At 39.0% G+C, this 26,491-nt stretch overlaps 1 protein-coding gene across 14 annotated transcripts in view; it reads left to right on the forward strand.

Moving 5' to 3' along the window:
- LOC139753496 (moesin/ezrin/radixin homolog 1-like) overlaps positions 1-26,491 on the forward strand; it is a 204,117-nt gene that overhangs the window by 150,705 nt on the left and 26,921 nt on the right. For all 14 annotated transcript variants that reach the window (XM_071670132.1, XM_071670177.1, XM_071670207.1 and 11 more), the window contains one exon: positions 4,578-4,757. In XM_071670132.1, coding sequence (XP_071526233.1) covers positions 4,578-4,757 — 180 coding nt within the window. The remainder of the gene's footprint in view (positions 1-4,577; positions 4,758-26,491) is intronic.

Genomic DNA, 26,491 nt, shown 5'->3' on the forward strand with positions numbered 1-26,491 from the left:
GAATGAAAAAGATTTTGTGTGATCGGGGCCTGAACATGCAGGAGGGTGAAAGGAGGGTAAGGAATAGAGTGAATTGGAGTGATGTGGTATACCGGGGTTGATGTGCTGTCAGTGGATTGAATCAAGGCATGTGAAGCATGGAAAGGTGTGTAGGTATGTATATTTGAGTGTGTGGACGTATGTATATACATGTGTATGGGGGGGGGTTGGGCCATTTCTTTCGTCTGTTTCCTTGCGCTACCTCGCAAACGCGGGAGACAGCAACAAAGTATAATAAAAAAAAAATAATATATATATATAGGGAATAATTGGTATACATGGAGTGTTCAGTGTTGTAAATGGAAATGGTGAAGAGCTTGTAGATTTATGTGCTGAAAAAGGACTGATGATTGGGAATACCTGGTTTAAAAAGCGAGATATACATAAGTATACTTATGTAAGTAGGAGAGATGGCCAGAGAGCGTTATTGGATTACGTGTTAATTGACAGGCACGCGAAAGAGAGACTTTTGGATGTTAATGTGCTGAGAGGTGCAACTGGAGGGATGTCTGATCATTATCTTGTGGAGGCTAAGGTGAAGATTTGTATGGGTTTTCAGAAAAGAAGGGTGAATGTTGGGGTGAAGAGGGTGGTGAGAGTAAGTGAGCTTGGGAAGGAGACTTGTGTGAGGAAGTACCAGGAGAGACTGAGTACAGAATGGAAAAAGGTGAGAACAATGGAAGTAAGGGGAGTGGGGGAGGAATGGGATGTATTTAGGGAATCAGTGATGGATTGCGCAAAAGATGCTTGTGGCATGAGAAGAGTGGGAGATGGGTTGATTAGAAAGGGTAGTGAGTGGTGGGATGAAGAAGTAAGAGTATTAGTGAAAGAGAAGAGAGAGGCATTTGGACGATTTTTGCAGGGAAAAAATGCAATTGAGTGGGAGATGTATAAAAGAAAGAGACAGGAGGTCAAGAGAAAGGTGCAAGAGGTGAAAAAAAGGGCAAATGAGAGTTGGGGTGAGAGAGTATCATTAAATTTTAGGGAGAATAAAAAGATGTTCTGGAAGGAGGTAAATAAAGTGCGTAAGACAAGGGAGCAAATGGGAACTTCAGTGAAGGGCGCAAATGGGGAGGTGATAACAAGTAGTGGTGATGTGAGAAGGAGATGGAGTGAGTATTTTGAAAGGTTTGTTGAATGTGTTTGATGATAGAGTGGCAGATATAGGGTGTTTTGGTCGAGGTGGTGTGCAAAGTGAGAGGGTTAGGGAAAATGATTTGGTAAACAGAGAAGAGGTAGTGAAAGCTTTGCGGAAGATGAAAGCCGGCAAGGCAGCAGGTTTGGATGGTATTGCAGTGGAATTTATTTAAAAAGGGGGTGACTGTATTGTTGACTGGTTGGTAAGGTTATTTAATGTATGTATGACTCATGGTGAGGTGCCTGAGGATTGGCGGAATGCGTGCATAGTGCCATTGTACAAAGGCAAAGGGGATAAGAGTGAGTGCTCAAATTACAGAGGTATAAGTTTGTTGAGTATTCCTGGTAAATTATATGGGAGGGTATTGATTGAGAGGGTGAAAGCATGTACAGAGCATCAGATTGGGGAAGAGCAGTGTGGTTTTAGAAGTGGTAGAGGATGTGTGGATCAGGTGTTTGCTTTGAAGAATGTATGTGAGAAATACTTAGAAAAGCAAATGGATTTGTATGTAGCATTTATGGATCTGGAGAAGGCATATGATAGAGTTGATAGAGGTGCTCTGTGGAAGGTATTAAGAATATATGGTGTGGGAGGCAAGTTGTTAGAAGCAGTGAAAAGTTTTTATCGAGGATGTAAGGCATGTGTATGTGTAGGAAGAGAGGAAAGTGATTGGTTCTCAGTGAATGTAGGTTTGCGGCAGGGGTGTGTGATGTCTCCATGGTTGTTTAATTTGTTTATGGATGGGGTTGTTAGGGAGGTGAATGCAAGAGTTTTGGAAAGAGGGGCAAGTTTGAAGTCTGTTGGGGATGAGAGAGCTTGGGAAGTGAGTCAGTTGTTGTTCACTGATGATACGGCGCTGGTGGCTGATTCATGTGAGAAACTGCAGAAGCTGGTGACTGAGTTTGGTAAAGTGTGTGAAAGAAGAAAGTTAAGAGTAAATGTGAATAAGAGCAAGGTTATTAGGTACAGTAGGGTTGAGGGTCAAGTCAATTGGGAGGTGAGTTTGAATGGAGAAAAACTGGAGGAAGTAAAGTGTTTTAGATATCTGGGAGTGGATCTGGCAGCGGATGGAACCATGAAAGCGGAAGTGGATCATAGGATTGGGGAGGGGACGAAAATTCTGGGAGCCTTGAAGAATGTGTGGAAGTCGAGAACATTATCTCGGAAAGCAAAAATGGGTATGTTTGAAGGAATAGTGGTTCCAACAATGTTGTATGGTTGCGAGGCGTGGACTATGGATAGAGTGGTGCGCAGGAGGATGGATGTGCTGGAAATGAGATGTTTGAGGACAATGTGTGGTGTGAGGTGGTTTGATCGAGTAAGTAACGTAAGGGTAAGAGAGATGTGTGGAAATAAAAAGAGCGTGGTTGAGAGAGCAGAAGAGGGTGTTTTGAAATGGTTTGGGCACATGGAGAGAATGAGTGAGGAAAGATTGACCAAGAGGATATATGTGTCGGAGGTGGAGGGACGAGGAGAAGAGGGAGACCAAATTGGAGGTGGAAAGATGGAGTGAAAAAGATTTTGTGTGATCGGGGCCTGAACATGCAGGAGGGTGAAAGGAGGGCAAGGAATAGAGTGAATTGGAGCGATGTGGTATACCGGGGTTGACGTGCTGTCAGTGGATTGAATCAGGGCATGTGAAGCGTCTGGGGTAAACCATGGAAAGCTGTGTAGGTATGTATATTTGCGTGTGTGGACGTATGTATATACATGTGTATGGGGGTGGGGTTGGGCCATTTCTTTCGTCTGTTTCCTTGCGCTACCTCGCAAACGCAAGGAGACAGCGACAAAGTATAATAAAAAAATAATAAATATATATATATATACATTTTTTCTTTCAAACTATTCTCCATTTCCCGCATTAGCGAGGTAGCGTGAAGAAGAGGACTGGACCTTTGAGGGAATACCCTCACCTGGCCCAATTCTCTGTTCCTTCTTATATATTTTGTAATGGAAGGCAACCATTAATATTCATTAAATGGCTATTTTTGCAAATGCATATTTTTATGTCACCTGAGATAGCCGTGATTGGGGCATGTTTTGCCTGTACCATGCCGGTCACAATTAAAAAAAAAAAAAAAAGAAAAGCTAGTTCACGAAAATAGAATCATTCATATAGGGAGGAGTACCTCTTCTAATGCAGAAGGTACATTTTTTTTTAAGAAATAAAAAAAATATCAGATTGATAATCACGGGGAAGGTGAAAATATTACCTAATTTGAAAATCTTAACTGGATGGAAATTTGCTAAACACTCCTTGTGATTCAGCTGTGGCCAGTGACTTGCTTTAATATATTTTCATCTTCGAAGATGAAAAATCCCTCACTTTGGGTACTGATATTCTGTATACTTGAACAAAATCATTTTCATAATATCACAATTTTATTTATGAAATAAGAAATTCAACTTCCTGATTTTTTTTCTTTCATAATGATGATGTCCCTATAACATTTTGATAACAGGGACTCCTTAGGCAGGAATTAACATTTTGACCTTAAGTCTTACTGTACAGGCAGGTGACTGTGTATTTTATTGATGGAAAGCCATTCCTTTTGATGCTTACTTATCAAAATTATGATTATCACAGTGATGAATGCCTATCTAGACCTTTAATTTTGCTCATTATGCTTGTCCATCATTGTGGAAACTATTCTTGTGATCAATGCTATCTGCGTAATTTGTGCCTGCCTACTTGCCAAAGTGGTAACTTTCTGGCTTTCAGTGTCATATCTTCCTGTTTAGGTGATGTCCTTTCATTTTTCTTAATGTTAGATTCCCTCCTGATTTGATAATTTTTTCTTACTGTAATAACTGCTTGTAATGTGAAGCTTTTCATATTACTGTATTCAGTTATTGTTATTAAGTGATGACTTAACATTGTAGCCTGTTTCTTATACTCATGAGATGCTTTCTTAGAAGTAATTTGTTCATTTTTTTCCCCTTCTTGATGTAGCATATATCAGAGGTACCATTTTTTAGTTGTTGAAATCCTAGAAGTTATGATCTTTTTCAGCTGCTTTATGAATTGATAACTATTATTTTGCTAGATTCAGGGAATTATTGGTAAGTGAAACGTGTGAAAGCCATGACTTAATGTCTTTCTGTCAGTTTCTTGTTTGAGGATTATAATGATGGTGAGGATATGTAATGCTCGCATGAATACGTAACTCTGTGAGAGGCTTTTTTTTACCTCCCATGTATGGTAGATAATGCAGTAGTCTAGATGGTGCTGTTTCGATTTTTTTGTTTTATCTGTGTATATTTTGTTATGGTGAATTGTACACCATTATATAAAAAGCTCTTTTTTTCCTGTCCATTGCCATTACATTGCCTATCTAAATTCAGGTGTTTTCAGCAGTAGACATATTTGTACATGTACTTATTCATTTTTTCTCCATAGGTAAATGTTCGGGTCACCACCATGGATGCGGAGCTGGAGTTTGCCATCCAGCCCAACACAACAGGCAAACAATTGTTCGACCAAATAGTGAAAACAATTGGCCTTCGTGAGATATGGTTCTTTGGCCTCCAATATGTTGACTCCAAAGGCTATACCACTTGGCTGAAGCTCAACAAGCGGGTACAGTGTCAGTTTGCTTTGTTTTTGGCTACCATAGAGATTAGGCTTGCTGGCAGTTCCTAGAGCATTTTAAGGGTTAGTTGTATGATTAAGGAGGAACCAGGGTAAAGAAAGAGAGTGTGAGAACTTTGATAGCTCCCGTATACCTTATGATGGTTTTGGACATCTTGTACCTTCAGAGCTTGGTCCCTGTCCAAGCTGCTTTGTTGATACTGTACTATTTCAGGCTGATGGAGGTCATTGCCCATTGGCTAATGTAACAACCACTTCCTACCAGGTCTGATACATGTACTTGAAGGTGACCATGAAGCACGATCAGAAAGAGAGATGGAGAGGGAGGCTTATCCAAGATGAATAGCAATAAATGTAGGTGGATACGAGATCAGACAAAAATAGAACTGCTAGAGAAAGAAATGACCCTTGCTACCCTCTACAAAATTGTGAAATATCTGAAAACATGCTCACAAGTGCGAAAGAGGAGACACCCATAACAGCTTAGAAAAACATGTGGACTGAAATCAAAAGTAAAAATCCTTTTTGTGAGTGGTTTATTGCTAAGTGCAAAATTTGCAGCTTTTGCAGGAACTTGCTGTAAAGATCTCATGAACAGTGAGGTTGGGATCCCAAATTACATTTTATTCAGGTTTGATAAGATGAGAGAGGCATGTGTAAGAGTTGGTTTTTATGTTAAAGTATCTTTACAGCAAAGCTCTTAAATTTCCTTAATGATGGAGGAGAAAAGTTAGTTATCATAATTAAAGAACAAAATGTGGACATTGCATTAATCTGGAAGCCATTGCATGCAAGACCGCAAGAATTTATAGATCAAATAAGAAACATAGAATCCCACTTTGACATTGGCAATGTTGGTTACTCAGTCTCGTAGGTCAGTGATCTGTATAGTGGAATTCATCTTACTAAACTCCAAGCAGAAAGAGCTGAGAAACAGCCTTGCTGCATTGAGTTTTACTGTAAGTACTTCATATGAATATCTGAAGAAAAAACTATATATCTATGCATCTCTGATGCCTGTTCCCAAGTGGAACATCCTTAAGGGATGGCCTCAGCAATAGAGTCCCCTTAACTAGTGAACACCTCTGCCACCTCTTAACCTTTAACAGGCTGCTGGCAGAGGGCAACTCTAGTGCAGTGTTTGCAGAGGCTCCTACCTAATGTTCCTACTGACTGTGTCATCCTAAAGCTCCTACCAAATTTTCCTACTTGCTACTACTATCTAATGTTCATACCAACTGTTTTCTGTTGCCAAAAGGCAAGGCTAGCACATAATGCTTACTGCAGGAAAAACTAGGTTACAAAGAATGAGTTGTATGAGTTAAGTTTGTCAAGTGTCATGTGTGCTGAGAAGAGATTGTATGTTTGTGGACAGAATGCCAGTAGTCCACATGTGGATGTGGCAGAGAGAAAAAACAGCTACCTAGGTCATAGGTGTGTGATTTGACACCCATTTGAAGTGCTGGCTCAGTACACAGGCGGATAGTACTAGTAATATACCTTCCTGGTCGTTGGTTACTTACCAGCTACTGCTTACATAGAAGTTAACTGTTAGTCAGCAAATAAACAGAATAGGGAAGATGGAAGGAGGTGAATTTTGTAAAAACAAAAGAACAAGAGGGAGTAGGAAAGTGAAAATAGGCAAAGACGAGCTTTAAAAAGAATGATGTGAGTATTGTAGAGGATTGTAAAATGTGTTGAAATGAATTGGATGGTGTTTTTAGTGTGTAGGGATAAGGTGGCATATAGAGTAGGAGAGGCATGGCAGATGGTATGCATTGTGTAAGGTGCTACATATATATATATATATATATATATGAATGTGAATAAGAGCAAGGTTATTAGGTACAGTAGGGTTGAGGGTCAAGTCAATTGGGAGGTGAGTTTGAATGGAGAAAAACTGGAGGAAGTGAAGTGTTTTAGATATCTGGGAGTGGATCTGGCAGCGGATGGAACCATGGAAGCGGAAGTGGATCATAGGGTGGGGGAGGGGGCGAAAATTCTGGGAGCCTTGAAGAATGTGTGGAAGTCGAGAACATTATCTCGGAAAGCAAAAATGGGTATGTTTGAAGGAATAGTGGTTCCAACAATGTTGTATGGTTGCGAGGTGTGGGCTATGGATAGAGTTGTGCGCAGGAGGATGGATGTGCTGGAAATGAGATGTTTGAGGACAATGTGTGGTGTGAGGTGGTTTGATCGAGTAAGTAACGTAAGGGTAAGAGAGATGTGTGGAAATAAAAAGAGCGTGGTTGAGAGAGCAGAAGAGGGTGTTTTGAAATGGTTTGGGCACATGGAGAGAATGAGTGAGGAAAGATTGACCAAGAGGATATATGTGTCGGAGGTGGAGGGAACGAGGAGAAGAGGGAGACCAAATTGGAGGTCGAAAGATGGAGTGAAAAAGATTTTGTGTGATCGGGGCCTGAACATGCAGGAGGGTGAAAGGAGGGCAAGGAATAGAGTGAATTGGAGCGATGTGGTATACCGGGGTTGACGTGCTGTCAGTGGATTGAATCAAGGCATGTGAAGCGTCTGGGGTAAACTATGGAAAGCTGTGTAGGTATGTATATTTGCGTGTGTGGACGTATGTATATACATGTGTATGGGGGTGGGTTGGGCCATTTCTTTCGTCTGTTTCCTTGCGCTACCTCGCAAACGCGGGAGACAGCGACAAAGCAAAAAAAAATATATATATATATATATATATATATATATATATATATATATATATATTTCTTTTTCTTTTTTTTAAACTATTCGCCATTTCCCGCGTCAGCGAGGTAGCACTAAGAACAGAGTACTGGGCCTTTTTTGGAATATCCTCACCTGGCCCCACTCTGTTCCTTCTTTTGGAAAATTAAAAAAAAAATGAGAGGGGAGGATTTCCCCCGCTCCCTCCCCTTTTAGTCGCCTTCTACGACACGCAGGGAATACGTGGGAAGTATTCTTAATCCCCTATCCCCTACCTCGCAAACGCGGGAGACAGCGACAAAGTATATAAAAAAAATATATATATATATATATATATATATATATATATATATATATATATATATATATATAAATGCAAGAGTTTTGGAAAGAGGGGCAAGTATGAAGTCTGTTGGGGATGAGAGAGCTTGGGAAGTGAGTCAGTTGTTGTTCGCTGATGATACAGCGCTGGTGGCTGATTCATGTGAGAAACTGCAGAAGCTGGTGACTGAGTTTGGTAAAGTGTGTGAAAGAAGAAAGTTAAGAGTAAATGTGAATAAGAGCAAGGTAATTAGGTACAGTAGGGTTGAGGGTCAAGTCAATTGGGAGGTAAGTTTGAATGGAGAAAAACTGGAGGAAGTAAAGTGTTTTAGATATCTGGGAGTGGATCTGGCAGCAGATGGAACCATGGAAGCGGAAGTGGATCATAGCGTGGGGGAGGGGGCGAAAATCCTGGGATCCTTGAAGAATGTGTGGAAGTCGAGAACATTATCTCGGAAAGCAGAAATGGGTATGTTTGAAGGAATAGTGGTTCCAACAATGTTGTATGGTTGCGAGGCGTGGGCTATGGATAGAGTTGTGCGCAGGAGGATGGATGTGCTGGAAATGAGATGTTTGAGGACAATGTGTGGTGTGAGGTGGTTTGATCGAGTAAGTAACGTAAGGGTAAGAGAGATGTGTGGAAATAAAAAGAGCGTGGTTGGGAGAGCAGAAGAGGGTGTTTTGAAATGGTTTGGGCACATGGAGAGAATGAGTGAGGAAAGATTGACCAAGAGGATATATGTGTCGGAGGTGGAGGGAACGAGGAGAAGTGGGAGACCAAATTGGAGGTGGAAAGATGGAGTGAAAAAGATTTTGTGTGATCGGGGCCTGAACATACAGGAGGGTGAAAGGAGGGCAAGGAATAGAGTGAATTGGATCGATGTGGTATACCGGGGTTGACGTGCTGTCAGTGGATTGAATCAGGGCATGTGAAGCGTCTGGGGTAAACCATGGAAAGCTGTGTAGGTATGTATATTTGCGTGTGTGGACGTATGTATATACATGTGTATGGGGGTGGGTTGGGCCATTTCTTTCGTCTGTTTCCTTGCGCTACCTCGCAAACGCGGGAGACAGCGACAAAGTAAAAAAAAAATATATATATTTTTTATTTATTTATTTTTATATTGCTCTGTCGCTGTCTCCCGTGTTAGCGAGGTAGTGCAAGGAAACAGACGAAAGAATGGCCCAACCTGCCCACATACACATGTATATACATACACGTCCACACACACAAATATACATACCTATACATCTCAATGTACACATATATATACACACACAGACATATACATATATACACATGTACATAATTCATACTGTCTGCCTTTATTTGTTCCCATCGCCACCTCGCCACACATGGAATAACAACCCCCTCCCCCCTCATGTGTGCGAGGTAGCGCTAGAAAAGACACCAAAGGCCCCATTCGTTCACACTTAGTCTCTAGCTGTCCTGTAATAATGCACCGAAACCACAGCTCCCTTTCCACATCCAGGCCCCACACACTTTCCATTGTTTACCCCAGACGCTTCACATGCCCTGGTTCAATCCATTGACAGCACGTCGACCCCGGTATACCACATCGTTCCAATTCACTCTATTCCTTGCACGCCTTTCACCCTCCTGCATGTTCAGGCCCCAATCACTCAAAGTCTTTTTCACTCCATCTTTCCACCTCCTATTTGGTCTCTCACTTCTCCTCGTTCCCTCCACCTCTGACACATATATCCTCTTGGTCAATCTTTCCTCACTCATTCTCTCCATGTGACCAAACCATTTCAAAACACCCTCTTCTGCTCTCTCAACCACACTCTTTTTATTTCCACACATCTCTCTTACCCTTACATTACTTACTTGATCAAACCACCTCACACCACATATTGTCCTCAAACATCTCATTTCTAGCACATCCACCCTCCTGCGAACAACTCTATCCATAGCCCACACCTCGCAACCGTACAACATTGTTGGAACCACTAATCCTTCAAACATACCCATTTTTGCTTTCCGAGATAATGTTCTCGACATCCACACATTCTTCAAGGCTCCCAGAATTTTCGCCCCCTCCCCCACCCTATGATTCACTTCCGCTTCCATGGTTCCATCCACTGCCAGATCCACTCCCAGATATCTAAAACACTTTACTTCCTCCAGTTTTTCTCCATTCAAACTTACCTCCCAATTGACTTGACCCTCAACCCTACTGTACCTAATAACCTTGCTCTTATTCACATTTACTCTTAACTTTCTTCTTTCACACACTTTACCAAACTCAGTCACCAGCTTCTGCAGTTTCTCACATGAATCAGCCACCAGCGCTGTATCATCAGCGAACAACAACTGACTCACTTCCTAAGCTCTCTCATCCCCAACAGACTGCATACTTGCCCCTCTTTCCAAAACTCTTGCATTCACCTCCCTAACAACCCCATCCATAAACAAATTAAACAACCATGGAGACATCACACACCCCTGCCACAAACCAACATTCACTCAGAACCACTCACTTTCCTCTCTTCCTACACTTACACATGCCTTACATCCTCGATAAAAACTTTTCACTGCTCTAACAACTTGCCTCCCACACCATATATTCTTAAAACCTTCCACAGAGCATCTCTATCAACTCTATCATATGCCTTCTCCAGATACATAAATGCTACATACAAAAACATTTGTTTTTCTAAGTATTTCTCACATACATTCTTCAAAGCAAACACCTGATCCACACATCCTCTACCACTTCTGAAACCACACTACTCTTCCCCAGTCTGATGCTCTGTACATGCCTTCACCCTCTCAATCAATACCCTCCCATATAATTTACCAGGAATCTCAACAAACTTATACCTCTGTAATTTGAGCACTCACTCTTATCCCCTTTGCCTTTGTACAATGGCACTATACAAGCATTCCGCCAATCCTCAGGCACCTCACCATGAATCATACATACATTGAATAAGCTTACCATCCAGTCAACAATACAGTCACCCCCTTTTTTAATAAATTCCACTGCAATGCCATCCAGAATAGAGAAGTTTATGAATGCAGTGTAGAGTTTTTGCCAGGAGAGTAAAGCATGTGTGCTAGTAACATGGGATGTGTGATGTCCCCTTGATCATTTGATTCATAGATGGGTTGTAGAGGGAGCTAAATGCAAGAGTCTTACAGCTGAGAAGTTTCTGCTGCATGTTGTGGTGGAGGTACATTGGAAGTGAATTTCTTGCCATTTGCAGTTAAATGCACTGATGGCAGATTTCCGAGGGAGACTCCAGAGTTTGGTGACAGAAATTAGGGATATGTATGAAATGAGAAAGTTGAGAGTAGAAGAGAACAAAAGTAAAGGAATGAGGTGCAGGAGGGGGATGAGAGAGGATGATTTGAATGAGCACCTGGAGGAGATGGTATAATACCATAAGGTATCTGGGAGTGGATGTGGCACCAGGTGAAATCATGGGGTCTGAAATGATTCCTGGGTTAGAAGGGATACTAAGCTTTTGGGTATATTAATGAGCGTGTGGAAGGAGGGGTCATTGTTAAACCAAAGGTGGATTTGTTTGAAGGTATAGTAGTGATGTGTAAGTTATAGACCTTAAATGGAAAATAAAGGTAAATGGTCATTTTGCTGCAAATGAAATGCCTGAGAATGGAGTGATGTGAGGTGGGTTGATCATGTAAGTAATAACAGTAAAGTATGAGAGAGGTGTGATGGCAAATGTAGCCTGAATGAGAGGCTGACCAGGATGTGCTTTAGTTGTTCAATCACTTGGAGAGAATGATCAAAGAAAAGCTAAATGCATCAACATGTCAGGAGTGGAGGGAGTAAGAGTGAGGGGTAGACCAAAAAGAAGATGGCATGTTAGAGCAAAGAAGGTTTTGGAGTATTGAGGCCTGAACATTCAAGAGAGTTAATCGTATGAATGGGATAAAAGAAATTTAAACAGTTTGGTGTAAGGGAAGCAACATGTTGTCAGTGGGATGAACCAGGGTATAAGAAGCAGCCTAGGTAAACCTTAGAGCCCTCTGTGGAGCTTGGCTATGGATGTCAGGCACTGGTCTTTACTTTATTCATGAGAGCTAGAGATTGGATGTTTGCAATTTAGGCATTATTTATTTGTTCCTGGTGCTGCTTCCCCTAGGAGGCAGAGGATATCAGTTATAGAAAGAAAAGTGTGCGTAGATAATTGACAGCTTTAATTCATACTCATAAGGATCTGAATTACAAGAATAAAAGAAATTTTTATTTAAGCAGAGCAACATGCTGTTATTGTGATGAACCAGGGTATAAGAAGCAGACAAGCTAAACCTTAGAGTGGTCTGTGGAGCTTAGATATGAATGTCAAGCACTGGTTTCTCTACTTTCATACTTGACAACTAGAAAGTGGACATGTGCAGTTGAGTTCATTGTTCATTTGTTCCTGGCAGTGTCACCAAGGAGGCAGAACATAAATCCGATATAAAAGGAAGTGTACAGAGAGAATTCACAGCTTGCATTCATATTCTTAAGGGTCAGAACTACTAGGAAGGACTGGAATCACTCTGGAGTGCAGACAGGAATGGTATAACATTCTTACAGTTGGAAGATCTTGGAAGTTATGGTACCCAACCTGTACCCAAAAACAGTTCCCCATTGTCGTTAAAGCCATGGAATACTCGTCACAGAAATAGAGAGATGCATAAGCATAGAAGCAGATGCCATAAACATTTGGACCTCAGAACTGTTCTTCACATTGCCTGCAGCCATCAGTAACGCTATGAGGTGTACAGTGGAAAAATTTAAGAAGGCCCTGGATATGTGCCGTACTCTCAGAGTGCACTTGGCAAGCCAGTTGGTGATGGTTACATGGGCGTGTAGGCCATGTTTTTAACAACTTCATCAGTCAACAACTTGACTCGGTAGCTTGGACCTAGCCTGAACTGTGGGGTAGAAGACTTCCAAAGACAAGGTAATGTAAGGTAAATTTTGTTGTATAATTCTCCGAGACCAGTTTTGAATTTCTTTAGTGAAAAGCCCATACTGCTTTAATTTGGTGAAGGCAGTGTATTGAATGATTTGGACCTGGGCTTTTTACAGTTTTCTCTCATTGCGCATGTGATGACTTTCCATTTTGCTGATAGTATTTTAAAAAGGGCTTCTATCTCTGTCTTTCATGTAGGTAAAGTATATTTGAGTGCAGATTGGAAGCCATGCTTTCTAAGATTTTCCAAGTATATATTATATGCTTATCCCAACTTTTCTCAAGAGAGCACAATCATTGCTTTCATTCAGTTAGTGGTTATGTTAGTCTGGGCTGTGGAAGTACTTTATGCTCTTTTTGAATATGTGATTATCCCAGCCATGAATGGTAATGTTTAGCACCCAGAATAATTCCCTGTTTGGGATAGCATTAGTGCCATGAAAAACATTGTTGTTGGTGTAAGTTATTTTGTCTGGAAGGTACATAGAATTTGGTGTCACCTTTTTAGGATAGGCAGCTATTGCTCTGATGTGTTTGCTTAAAGTAATGTCATTTAACATCACTCATAACATCTACATCAACACTCTAAGGGTATTGGACCTGGTGACTCACCCATTCGGGGTTCAGGGGTCTCATGGTACTTCACACTGGCACCAGACTTTTATATATACATACTATGTGAGATGGAAATACTTTATTTCCTCAAAAAGAAAAAGATCATGATAAGTTTATCAAAAATTTCCATAAACATTTATGAAAGAATAGTAGAAAGGCTTTTTTTTTTCTCCAAAAAATGATCACGAAAAGTTTTTTAGAATTTTCTTCAAGTAGATATTTGTGAAAACATATTTTATACGGAATAATGTGAAAAAAATGTGCTTATTTAAAAAATAGTTTAATTTTTACGTCTATAATTTTGTAGAATTATTATGAGGATAAATAATGTGGAAACAACTTTATATGCAGGAGATACAAGGTCTGTTTGGAGTAATGTGTAAAATCCTTTTTTACCCCTAAATGATCCTGAAAAGTTTAAGAATTACCTTAAAGTAAACATGAAAGTAAATATTTTTATGCGGAATAATATGAAAAAATGTGCATTTGTGAAAATTTTACACTTTTACATAATTTGTTATAAAAATTTCAGTAGAATCAAAACACAGATAAAGATTTGATAAATAATGAGGAAACCCATTCCATATGCTGGAGATCCAGTGTCTTATGGTGTTGTTTGATCATTTAGCACTAGCACTAAACATATTTATAATTTTAGTAAATGCAAACCACATGAAGGTCACCCAGCATCCATGTTATAACCCAAGGATCTTTATCAAATGGCTGTAAGTTTAGGCTATCGTTAGCTGCTTCATGTGAGAAATGCTCATGGCCTTCAGGACATCAGCAATTGAATGTACCCTTTTTTTTTTTATTATGACCCCAACCTCTGTATTCACTGATAAGTAAACAACATTGAACTGACAGTTTTGAAGTTGTGAGAGAAACAGTTGAACAAACATGAACACAAGCTATATCCATAAGGGCCAGTGCTTTAGGTGGACTTGGACAAAGTTGGACAGATGTGCTAGGAGTATGATAAGAGGTCTGCCCTCCAGCAACATGAATGACATTACGTATGAAAGCCAGTGATACTTGGTTAAGCCAGCATTAGATTTCAATACCATGCCTTATACTCCAAATTGCATATGAAAACCCTCCATGGGTAAGGTAAGTGATATGTTTGGATGTGTATGAAAATCCCGAGAGTTGAAGCATCTGCAGTCAAGTGTTCATTCCTATTTTTGCTTTTCCAGGTATTCCCAATTTATGCACTGTGTGCACCATGGCATTAAGGTCATATATGTCAGACATTTTTAAAGCTATTTATATTAACATTTGTTTGTTCTTCAATGCTTGTACAATTCTATCGTAGTGATCATGCAGGTAAGAGAGATGATTTTCCTGCTCTGAAACTTTGTTGCCCTGATGTGTTTAGTTTGTTTGGCTTCATGTTGTTTAGTAACAATAATAGGATGGCTTGAAAATTGTTTAGTGATGGATATCATTGCTATCAGTTTATGGTTGTTGAAACTGCTTTGGTTTCTCCTTTATGGATTGGGACTGTGTGAGTCTAGATCATCAATTAAGGGGTTATGCCTTAGCCCATACTCTTTCCAAAGTGTGTTTTGTGCCTGTGCTAATGGTGTTTTGCTTTTCTTAAGGAAGAGTTTTCCAAATATCTGATCCTGAAACAGAGTGCATGGACATTCTGTCATTTCAAAGTCTAGTTTATTTTGACAAAATTAGCTTTCTCTGATGTATGGAAGGGATTTGCTTGTAGATCATCTGTAAAGTGATTGTTAGTTCGAATTCTTTATTCATACTTTAGCATCCCCTTCATCTCGCAGTTCTTTGATTAGTTGTGATAAATTTATGGTCATTTGTCTTATGTTCCTGGAACCAGATATCATTCTAAGATTGCCACATTATTATGATTGTGAGCCGGAGTTGCTTCAGCATGTCATATAGAAAATGGGCAAGTACTCTTGTTTACTGGAGTAATGCTCATGTATAAAGGATCTTAGCAAGAATTAGGTTCCTTACATTGCCACCTGTGGCAGAATTAGGTTCCTTACTTTGCGACCTAAGACAAACTCGCTAATTCAACCAGTGGATCGAGTTACCTGCAGAGAAGGCGTGCATAACTGTGAGATGTGCTAGAGAAAGTAGTAGAAGGTCAAGTTGTAGGGAATGAAGAAGAGGGCAACTGAGAGATGGGGTGAGAGAGTATTGACAAACTTTAGGAAGAATAAGAAAAATTTTTTGAAGGTGAATATTGTGAATAGAACAAGAGAACAAATGGGAGCATTGGTGAGGTGAACAGATGAGAAAGTGGTAAGTCTATGAAGAGGGATGTGGGACAAAAATTATGTTATGTGAGAGTGTCTTGGTGAATGGTTTGGTGAAAAGAGAAGAGGTACTGAAAACCTGGAGGAAGCCTCCTGAATTGATTAATTTCTCAAGAAAGGGGTTGACAACGTTAATGATTGGTTATTCAGGACTTTCTGTGTATAGATTGCCCAAGATAAGGTGCTTGAGGACTTTTTAAATGATTGTAAATTTCTCCTGTATGAAAGCAAAGGGGACGAAAGTGAATGCTTGAATTACAGATGTTTAAGTCTGTTGATTATACCTGGTATGTTATATGGGATACTAGTAATTGTGAGGATGGTAGCTTGCACAGAGCATTAGATGGAGGAGGAGCAGTATGACTAAAGCAGTGATAGAATATGTGTTTACCAGATGTTGCTTTGAAAAATCTGTGGTAGAAGCACTTTAAGAGGGATTTGTAAGCGGGATTTTTGGATTCAGAAAGTGTATGATCAAGTTGTTAAAGACTCTTTGTGGAAGTAGGAGGAAACCTGCTAAATACAACGAGTGAGAAAGAGGTGTGTGTACCTATAAGTTATAAGGGAAGTAAGTGAAAATATTGATGTACTTAACTAAAAAAGCAAGTTTTTTTGAATCTGAACTTGACACAAGATTCCATCTTACTTGATCCAGAATATGGATGAAATAATTGAATTTTATTTTGATTCATATTATAGTATGTGCAGTACAGCATTGTCATATCAGAACTAGAATTTGATGTAAGGTAAGATTATACTTGATAAAGATCTCGTGATGAAAAGTCTGAAGTATACAGGGTTGCAAGTAGAAATGCATACTTTATTTACTTATGTATTTGTAAACTGGATCAACACTATAGATATACTGGTCATGATTTATTTGTTCATACAAATGTGGATTTTAGATGTGCATCAAGTGTATATTAATATGATAAACCTACTTACGGATCTAATGGGAGTTTTTTATATGCGGAAAACTCCTGTTTGTACCTCTTCCGCCAACAACATACAACTGTTTGGGTAATGTTAATGGCACGATTGGTTTAGACTCCCTCACGTGTTAATAAACACATATGGGGTAATTCTTCAATTTAAAAAGGTTAAACCCATGCGATAATTGCATTGAACTTCACAAGTTGCATCTTACATGTTGAACAAAAGATTTTGTAATGTGTGCAAATTCTTACTTTTACCATGATAAAGAATTTACATCCGCTTGTAAATGAAATATGTTTATGTGGGTATTTTGTTGCTTTAGCTAAAGCTTTGATTTGCTAACACCTTAGGTTTAAGGGTAGTCAGTAGAAGCCAATGGACGATAAAGATTGGATTGCTACAAAGTAGCATGCATCAGCTACTAGCCCACTTGCTGTTTCGTAGGCTAGAAATTAATCAGTGCGTCTGAAAATTTACTATTTCATTTAAGATTTTGGAAGCAGAGGAAAAAGACATGCTTTTCCTCACCTTGTTTATGAGTATCATAGTTTATTTAGATTCAGTAGTTACTCATGTTTTGCTTTTGTAACGAAACGAGTGCATTATTGTTGCTACAGTCTTTCATGATCTGAGAAATATGGAACACATAATTGTATAATGGCATTCAGATTTTTCAATTTTGTGAAAAGAAAAAAAGGATCGTGATTTGAATAAATGTTGCGCAGTATACAAATATACCAGGATTAGAAACTTGACTGTTTACACATTAGTTTGGGCTAACAGATGTCTTCGTCAACAGAGCTTAACCTGGCGTATTGGAAACTACTTATGGAGGTTCCCAAGGACAAAGTTCAAAACAAAGTTTAATACTCATTGGGTAAGACAGTAGATAATCATAGGCATTCTCCTACACTTCGCTGAAGATGATTCTAAAAGTATTATTTGAATGTAGTTGTAAATATTTATTCTTCTAAATGATGTCAACCGTACCTTTTTATGGATTTACTATTTTCACCCCCTAATGAAATAATGTGAAATGCTTCTTTCACAATATGGTAAAAAAAAGTTATGAAATGATATTGTTCCATATATGGCATGTAACGGAAAAAGCTACCTATCTCTTGAACAAGTGAGACATATTGTATCTTTTGTAGATTTTTCCAGTTTATCCTCAGGCAACAGTTGTGGTGTATCCAGATGTATTTTGTTGTTGCTAGGACCCCCACCACCACATCCTAATAGAGAAAATAACATTAGAAAGGCAATCTTGAGAGGGAGGGAAAGGGACCCCTTCCTAGAAGGCATGGTAGTAGTAAAGATTCCGGCAATTCTTGGGAATGTTCTTGAAAGATACCAGCCAAAAATTTATGAATTGCCTAGCAAATGAAATGAGACCATATTCATTATCCCATGGCACAAAGATATATTACATAATTTTCAGGTTTCATTTAGATACCAGCTGTGATAATCCTAGTATTGACTGTTAATGTCAGTCCTCTCCTTTGAACTTAACCATTGTTTTGTTTGGTTGTATAACAAAATCCAGATTAGATTAACTTGACTTACATCCAACTATGATAATGGTTATAACCATGCTTGCAGTTGGTTATGTCAGTTGAAGCTATGCATTGTAACAGGGTGGTGTGTGTGTGTGTCCATGTTAGTCATTGTCAAGCAGAAGGCAAGGGGTGTTTATTGAGTAGGTGAACATTCGGTACAACCCTGGTCAGGTCAGTTTGTCCCTCATGATGATGAAGTTAGCACCACCTGGAGTCAGACTACAGGAGAATAGAGCACTTACAGTAGTTTTGAGAGGTGGCTCTAATTTACCCTCTAGCAAATCCTTGCTGTGCCTACGGACAGTACATGCCAGTTTTGCATTGTCTTGAGATTGTTCAAAAATATGTTGGCTACAATAACTTACACCACAGGTTTCATATCCATCAAGGACAGAAGTGGCTCTGTGTACATGATCAGCACACGCCATACATGGTTTTTGCTATTTTCGCTAATCATTGAAAATAGTTATATCCATTATTTTCTTGTAGTATAGGAGTTCTATCAAGAATAGATGTAACCTCTAGGCATCTTCTAAAGTTGTACAAGGCTAAATTTGTCTATGCTACTACTCTGTTGTGTATGTTGGTTTCATTTTCAAATGATATACTGCAGCTGTGTAATTTAAAGTAATTAAATGCTTTGGATTCCTCTTTCAGATATTCAGATCGTTAGCTAAGGTATGTTCTGGTAAATTATTTACATTTTTTTTTTTTTCTTCTTGAGCTTGGCCCACTTTTATTTAAGCTGAGCACTGAAGTACTTTAGTGACTGGTTCAGTATTAATGTACTATGCACCATTGTATTGAGATCCTGCAGATTATAATATTACAACTGATTTGAAGGTCATTGCAAGAGGTCACAAAGGTGCGGGTAATCTAGTATATGCACATAACCACGAGGAAAATGAAACACAAAAGATCCCAAGTGCACTTCTGTATAATGATCACATCATCAGGGGAAATACAAGAATGAGATACAAGATTTAGAATAGTCAGTTGATATACAAGGAAGAGACATAGCCAAGACGCCATTGGTAAACAAGCATTACCAGGTGGCAATGTTTATTTACCATGGTGTCTAAGCTGCATCTCTTTCTTGTATATCAATTGACTTCTACGTCTTTATCTCATTCTTGTATTTCCTCTTATGATGTATTCATTACCTGAAAGGGCACTTAGGAACTTATCGTGTTTCATTTTCTTCTCAGTTATATGCAATGCTGTTTTCCGTGGAGAGGAATAGTGACAGGAATGGATGAAGGTAAGCAAGTATGAATATGTACATATGTATATATGTATATGTTGATATGTATATGTATGTATTTGTGCATATATGGGTGTTTATGTATGTGTATGAGTGGATGGGCCATTCTTCGTCTGTTTCTTGATGCTACCTCGCTGACACAGGAAACAGCGATTAAGTATACCGAAAATGAAAAATATGTATATAAAGGTTTGTGGGGCCTGGATGAGGAAAGGGAGCTGTGGTTTCGGTGCATTACACATGACAGCTACAGACTGAGTGTGAACGAATGTGGCCTTTTTTGTCTTTTCCGGGCACTACCTCACTGGGGGGCTGTTTCTTCTGTGGCTTGGTGGAGACAGGAGTGGATGAAGTCAGCAAATATGAATATGTACATGTGTATATATGTATGTGTTGAAATGTATATGTATGTACATGTGCATGTGTGGGTGTTTATGTATATACATGTGTATGTGGGTGGGTTGGGCCATTCCTCATCTGTTTCCTTGTGCTACCTCGCTAACACAGGTGAGGGCAATTAAGTATAATAAATAAGTAGATATATATCCCTTGGGATTGGGGAGAAAGAATACTTCCCATGTATTCCCTGCATGTCGTAAAAGGTGTCTAAAAGGGGAGGGAGTGGGGGGCTGGAAATCCTCCCCTCTCGTTTTCAATTTTCCAAGAGAGGGAACTGAGAAGGGGCCCAGGTGAGGATATTCTCTCTAAGGCTTAGTCCTCTGTTTTTAACACTACCTCGCTTACACAGGAAATGGCGAGGTGAAAAAGAGGGCAAATGAGAGTTGGGGGAGAGAGAGTATCATTAAATTTTATGGAGAATAAAAAGATGTTTTGGAAGGAGGTAAATAAGGTGCGTAAGACAAGGGAATCAATGGGAACTTCAGTGAAGGGGGCTAATGGGTAGGTGATAACAAGTAGTGGTGATGTGAGAAGGAGATGGAGTGAGTATTTTGAAGGTTTGTTGAATGTGTTTGATGATAGAGTGGCAGATATAGGTTGTTTTGGTCGAGGTGGTGTGCAAATTGAAAGAGTTAGGGAAAATGATTTGGTAAACAGAGAAGAGGTAGTAAAAGGATTGCGGAAGATGAAAGCCGGCAAGGCAGCGGGTTTGGATGGTATTGCAGTGGAATATGTTAAAAAGGGGGTGACACTGTATTGTTGACTGGTTGGTAAGGTTATTTAATGTATGCATGACTCAAGGTGAGGTGCCTGAGGATTGGCGGAATGCTTGCATAGTGCCGTTGTACAAAGGCAAAGGGGATAAAAGTGAGTGCTCAAATTACAGAGGTATAAGTTTGTTGAGTATTCCTGGTAAATTATATGGGAGGGTATTGATTGAGAGGGTGAAGACATGTACAGAGCATCAGATTGGGGTAGAGCAGTGTGGTTTCAGAAGTGGTAGGGGATGTGTGGATCAGGTGTTTGCTTTGAAGAATGTATGTGAGAAATACTTAGAAAAGCAAATGGATTTATATGTAGAATTTATGGATCTGTAGAAGCATATGATAGAGTTGATAGAGATGCTCTGTGGAAGGTATTAAGAATATATGGTGTGGGAGGCAAGTTGTTAGAAGCAGTGAAAAGTTTTTATCGAGGATGTAAAGCATGTGTACGTGTAGGAAGAGAGGAAAGTGATTGGTTCTCAGTGAATGTAGGTTTGCGGCAGAGGTGTGTGATGTCTCCATGGTTGTTTAATTTGTTTGTGGATGGGGTTGTTAGGGAGGTGAATGCAAAAGTTTTGGAAAGAGGGGCAAGTATGAAGTCTGTTTTGGATGAGAGAGCTTGGGAAGTGAGTCAGTTGTTGTTTGCTGATGATACAGCGCTGGTGGCTGATTCATGTGAGAAACTACAGAAGCTGGTGACTGAGTTTGGTAAAGTGTGTGAAAGAAGAAAGCTGAGAGTAAATGTAAATAAGAGAAAGGTTAGTAGGTACATTTGGGTTGAGGGACAAGTCAGTTGGGAGGTAAGTTTGAATGGAGAAAAACTGGAGGAAGTGAAGTGTTTTAGATATCTGGGAATGGATTTGGCAGCAGATGGAACCATGGAAGTGGAAGTGAATCATAGGGTGGGGGAGGGGTGAAAGTTCTGGGAGCGTTGAAGAATGTGTGGATGTCGAAAACATTATCTCGGAAAGCAAAAATGGGTATGTTTGAAGGAATAGTGGTTCCATTAATGTTATATGGTTGCGAGGCGTGGGCTATGGATAGAGTTGTGTGGAGAAGGGTGGATGTGCTGGAAATGAGGTGTTTGAGGACAATATGTGGTGTGAGGCTCCCAAATCCACCCCTAGATGTCTAAAAATACTCACTCCATCTCCTTCTTACATCACCACTACTTGTTATCACCTCTCCATTATCCCCCTTCACTGAAGTTCCTATTTGTTCCCTTGTCTTACACACATGGGCCCCTTCTCTGTTCCCTCTTTTGGAAAATTGAAAACAAGAGGGGAGGATTTCCAGCCCCCCGCTCCCTCCCCTTTTAGACACCTTTTACGACATGCAGGGAATACATGGGAAGTATTCTTTCTCCCCAATCCCAAGGGATATATATCTACTTATTTATTATACTTAATTGCCTTCCTGTGTTATTGTAGCAATGTGCTGTCAGTAGACTGAAGCAGGGGATATGAAATTGTCAGGGGAAACCAGCGAAAGTTATGTGGGGCTTTGTTGTAGAGAGGGAACTTTGGTTTCAGTGCATTATGCTTCACTGTTAGAGAGTGAATGTGAGCAGACAAGGCTTTTCTTTGTGTTCCTGGTGCCACCTCATTAATGTGAGAAATAGCAAATAAGCATAAAAGAATGAGCATGTATGAGCTCATCAATCTTTTAGTAACTTCTTGGTTCACATGGGGAGCTGTCATCATCACTATTTATATTTTCATTGTCGTGTGTTTAAGCCTTTCATATTTTATTCTTCTGAGAACCCAGTTGATCAGTAAAACTGGAACCTCAAAAAAGTTTTCTCACATGATGCTAGTCCAGCATGTAATATAGCTGTTTTAAGGCAAAACATTTTCTGATTAGCTGAAATTTCAAAAATCCTTTTTGTTAGAAAATGTTTTGAACAGTGAACTAAAAACATCTTAGAAGTGATGGATGGATGGTCATCTCTCAGTTTTCCTGATGTCACGCTGATCTGTCATTCATTGTGACTCCGAGACCATAATGGCTAAGTGAGTGATGTTAGCTCACTTGAGCTTCAGGTTTCTTTATGAACTTTAGATCATGCATTATCTGTATGATGTTATTTTGTTACTGTAGTTGTTATCTAGAATGTACTAAGATAGTACGTTATGATAACTCAATCTTACAGATAGCAAGCAATCTTACCAAGATGTTTCATTAGTAGAACACAAAATTTAAACCATAGATAAATGGAAATATCAAAGAAGTTTCCTCACTTAATGCTAGCTCACCGTGTAATATATCTGTTAAAGGGCAGAATTTTTTCTGATTAGCTAAAATTTTAAAAATTTCTTCAGTAAGAAATCACTGAGCAGAGTGAATCGAAACTTTCAAGAAATTATTGATTGATGATCTTCTCTCATATTCTCATTTCCTTCTGGTCTGTCACCTGTTGTGATCATCAGGCCATATTGGCATGGTGAGCAATAGAGGGTCACTTGAGCCTCTGATTTCTTTAGTAATGTTTAAATCATGCATATGATATTTTGTTACAAATGTCATCTTGAATATATTGAGCTGATAAAGAATACCTTTGCATACTTTAACTGTTCACTTCAAATTAGATAACTAGCTCATATAGATAACAAGCAGTCACACACACCAAGATCTATCACTGTTAGTAAGATAGCAAAATTTGAATCCTAAGTAAATGGAAGATAACTCATCAAAAGCCATAGAAAAACTCTTGAAGCTGGTGTTAGAGTGTGAGAAAGTAAATGGAGAGAGTTAAAAGTAATTGTGAACAAAAGTAAATTAATGAGGAACAGCAGAGGGGTGAGACAGAATTTTTTGTATGTGTAAATGGAGAGGACCTGGAGCAAGTGGAGTGCTTTAGGTATCTGAGAATGGATGTAACGTAACAGCAAATTGGGTGGAAGAGGGGACTGTGGTCATGGGTGCATTCAGGAGTGTCAATGGAAAAAGATGAATATATTTGAATGTACAGTCCCAACTGGGTTGTATGGATGTGAGTATTTAGTCTTGAGTATGGAAGAAAGGAAGAGCTTGGATGTATTGGAACTGGATTGTTTTGAGGACTACGTGGTGTGAGGATGATAGAGTATGTGAAAGGTTAGAAATGTATTGCCTATGTATGATATATGGCATGATAAGGATTGATCATGTGATGAATGACAGAGTTAGAGAGAGATGTGGTAGTAAGTACAGTTTGATTGAGAGGGCTGGAATGATTCAGACATTTGGTAAGGTTGAACAAAGAAATATTAAAGGGATCTGTACACATTTGGAGGGAACAAAGGAGAGTACTTACTTGTGATTGACCTATATGGAGATTGGAGTTCAGTGTGGAGGCCACCTAATTTGAGGAATCTGGGTCTGAACATTCAGGGGGTAGAGATGCATGCTTTCGATAGAATGAATTGATCACATGTGGTGTATGGGGATGACTTGCAGTCAGTGGGCAGAACCAGGGCATGTGAAGCAGGCGAGATGTATGCCTTGAATTAAATTGTAATGCTTGGCTGTAAATAGTATACTATGGTTTTGGTATGTTATATGTGCAATTAGATGTGTGCAAAAGAAACCATTGTTCATTTGTTCTTGACTCAACCTCACTAAGGTAGGAGAGACAGCAATGAAATAAAAAGTGAAAAGGCTTTTTACATAATCAAGTGGAAGAAGTTAAAAGAAATTATTTATGATACTTGTGGTCTAGATGGTTGCTGTGTTGTGGAATGGTTTGTCATGAAAATTTTGGAGTAAACACTTTAAAGATTTAAGACTATATTTTTATCTTGCTTGTTTGCCATACCCAGTTCACCTCATTTGTTCGCATCCTTTTTCTAGCCTTCCTGTATAATGCACCAAAACACCAACTTTATATAGACATTGTTCCAATAATGTGGTTGGCTTTTTTTTTTTTTGAGGTGGGGGAATACTTAGATGTAAATTGGGAAAAAATTAGCATATTAATTGGTGATGCCTTTTTATTTCCAATTGTAAATGCTCCTCCTCCAGAATATTATATTTTCATAGTGCTCATGCGTTTTTCAAAGAGCAGGGTAACTTCACTCACCTTTGTAATGTTAAAGTTATTCATTGGAATGGAAATTTTGGACATAGAAAACTGATCCTTTGTGAGGTTGAGGTGGCTCTAGACTTTAAGGATGAAAGAAAACTAGAAGATGCCGTTAACTGTTTAGTTGATAGCAAACTTTGATGTGCATTATTTCCTGTCTCATATCCTTCCTCATATTTTGCCCTTTGATGAAAAGTGTTGTAAGTTGGTCATTTCTGTAATAGAGAATAAGATTCTTGATGATGAACTTATGGAAGTTTTAAGTGCAGCTTTTATTTGACTTTTTCATATAACCAGAATAGCTGATTAGAAACAGCTTATAACTCATCTGAACACTGGTTGTTATCCCCTTAACATCTAAGTTATCCTATTCAAACCTCACAATTCACATTTTATAATTGTTGAACAGATGTAGTTAGGTGTACAGTTTCAAAGATATTCATATAACAATGAAGAAAGAATCATTTCAGAAGTGTATTTCGTCCTCTACTCTTGCTGTAATTATGTGTGGAAGTTTTTTAGATGTTTCGATACAATGCACTAAAAGGTTATGTAAGAGTACGACCTTAGTGTTGAGGGAATTACTCCTGAGTACATGTTATTTGTTTCACCTACACCAAAGTATTAATTATGTATGATTATGGTTTTGTTATATAATTAATAGCTTTAATCATTAGTTCATTGATTATTTTTCCATAACAGCAAAATTATTAAGGTTCATAAAATTAACAGCAGCACCAGTCAGATGCAGTATTGTTGAGGTCCTGTGGGTGTAGGCACTGCTGCCTTCACTTTTGCTAGAAAACCTCCTCTTCCCTCATCTTGTTCAACTTTTAGTGCTGAAAGAGTCAATGTCCATAAATCACTTTCCACATGATCCAAAGATAGATCATCATTGTTAAATAATTCAGGATCATCTCTTGCCTAGTCCACTGAATCATGTAGTTAATAGCCACTCGGTTTCCTTCGTAGAATACTCGGAAAAATGTGCTCTCATTGGCATGGCTGGAGCATGCCTGAATGTGTAGAGAAAATATCCATGCTGCCACCTCACCCACAACCCAAGCTCATTGCATGCCCTTGAAATTGAGGCATGAAGCTTGATGCATAAATGTCCATGTAGGGGCATCATTCACCTTGCAAACGTATCCATATGAAGGCATTAAGGGTTTTATGATACAGTTGACTGTAATATACTGTAGCTGGAATTCCTCTTGTCAGGGTAAATAAGCAGTAGTGCCCTAAATCTACAAATAGGTAGGTGTGTTTTCTGTAAAGAAGTAAAATCTGTCAACCTTAATTTAGGTACATGTAAAGTAATTATACGCAAGTCGAACCATTTAAGATTTCTCCAAATCAGTCTTTTACACCTTTTTCATTTTAGAATAATTTTATTTTCTTATTTCATAATTTAGTCTTGCTGTTTATGCACTTGGTAGTATAAGCTTGGTGTGTCATTGTTTTAAATTTTGCTCATCACTTAATGACTATTAGTTGTTCAGCACTGTTGAAATATTCAGTGAAGTTGATTAAGAAGTGTAAATAGTGTAAATACATATAAACTGGTAAAACTTATGGAACTGGCATGACATGCTGTGATCAAACAGGCCTCTAGCACTGTATTCTGGAATCACATGCTGTATTTGCCTAACCTAGCATGTTTTGATTTGCTTTGTTAAATTGCTGTTACCTTCTGTCAGTCATGCTTAAGCTTGTTAATACCCAAGATTGTTGTAATGATTGCTTTGTCTTGAATTAAGACTGTGTAATATTGTTATTGCAGATTCCTGGCTGCAAGTCAGTGGAACTATTCTGTGTTTTACAGAAAGTGTTTTTAAAAGCTAGGTTTAGGTTTTCCCCATTGAT

Source organism: Panulirus ornatus, chromosome 2, assembly GCF_036320965.1.
Source record: "Panulirus ornatus isolate Po-2019 chromosome 2, ASM3632096v1, whole genome shotgun sequence".
Lineage (NCBI taxonomy): Eukaryota > Metazoa > Arthropoda > Malacostraca > Decapoda > Palinuridae > Panulirus > Panulirus ornatus.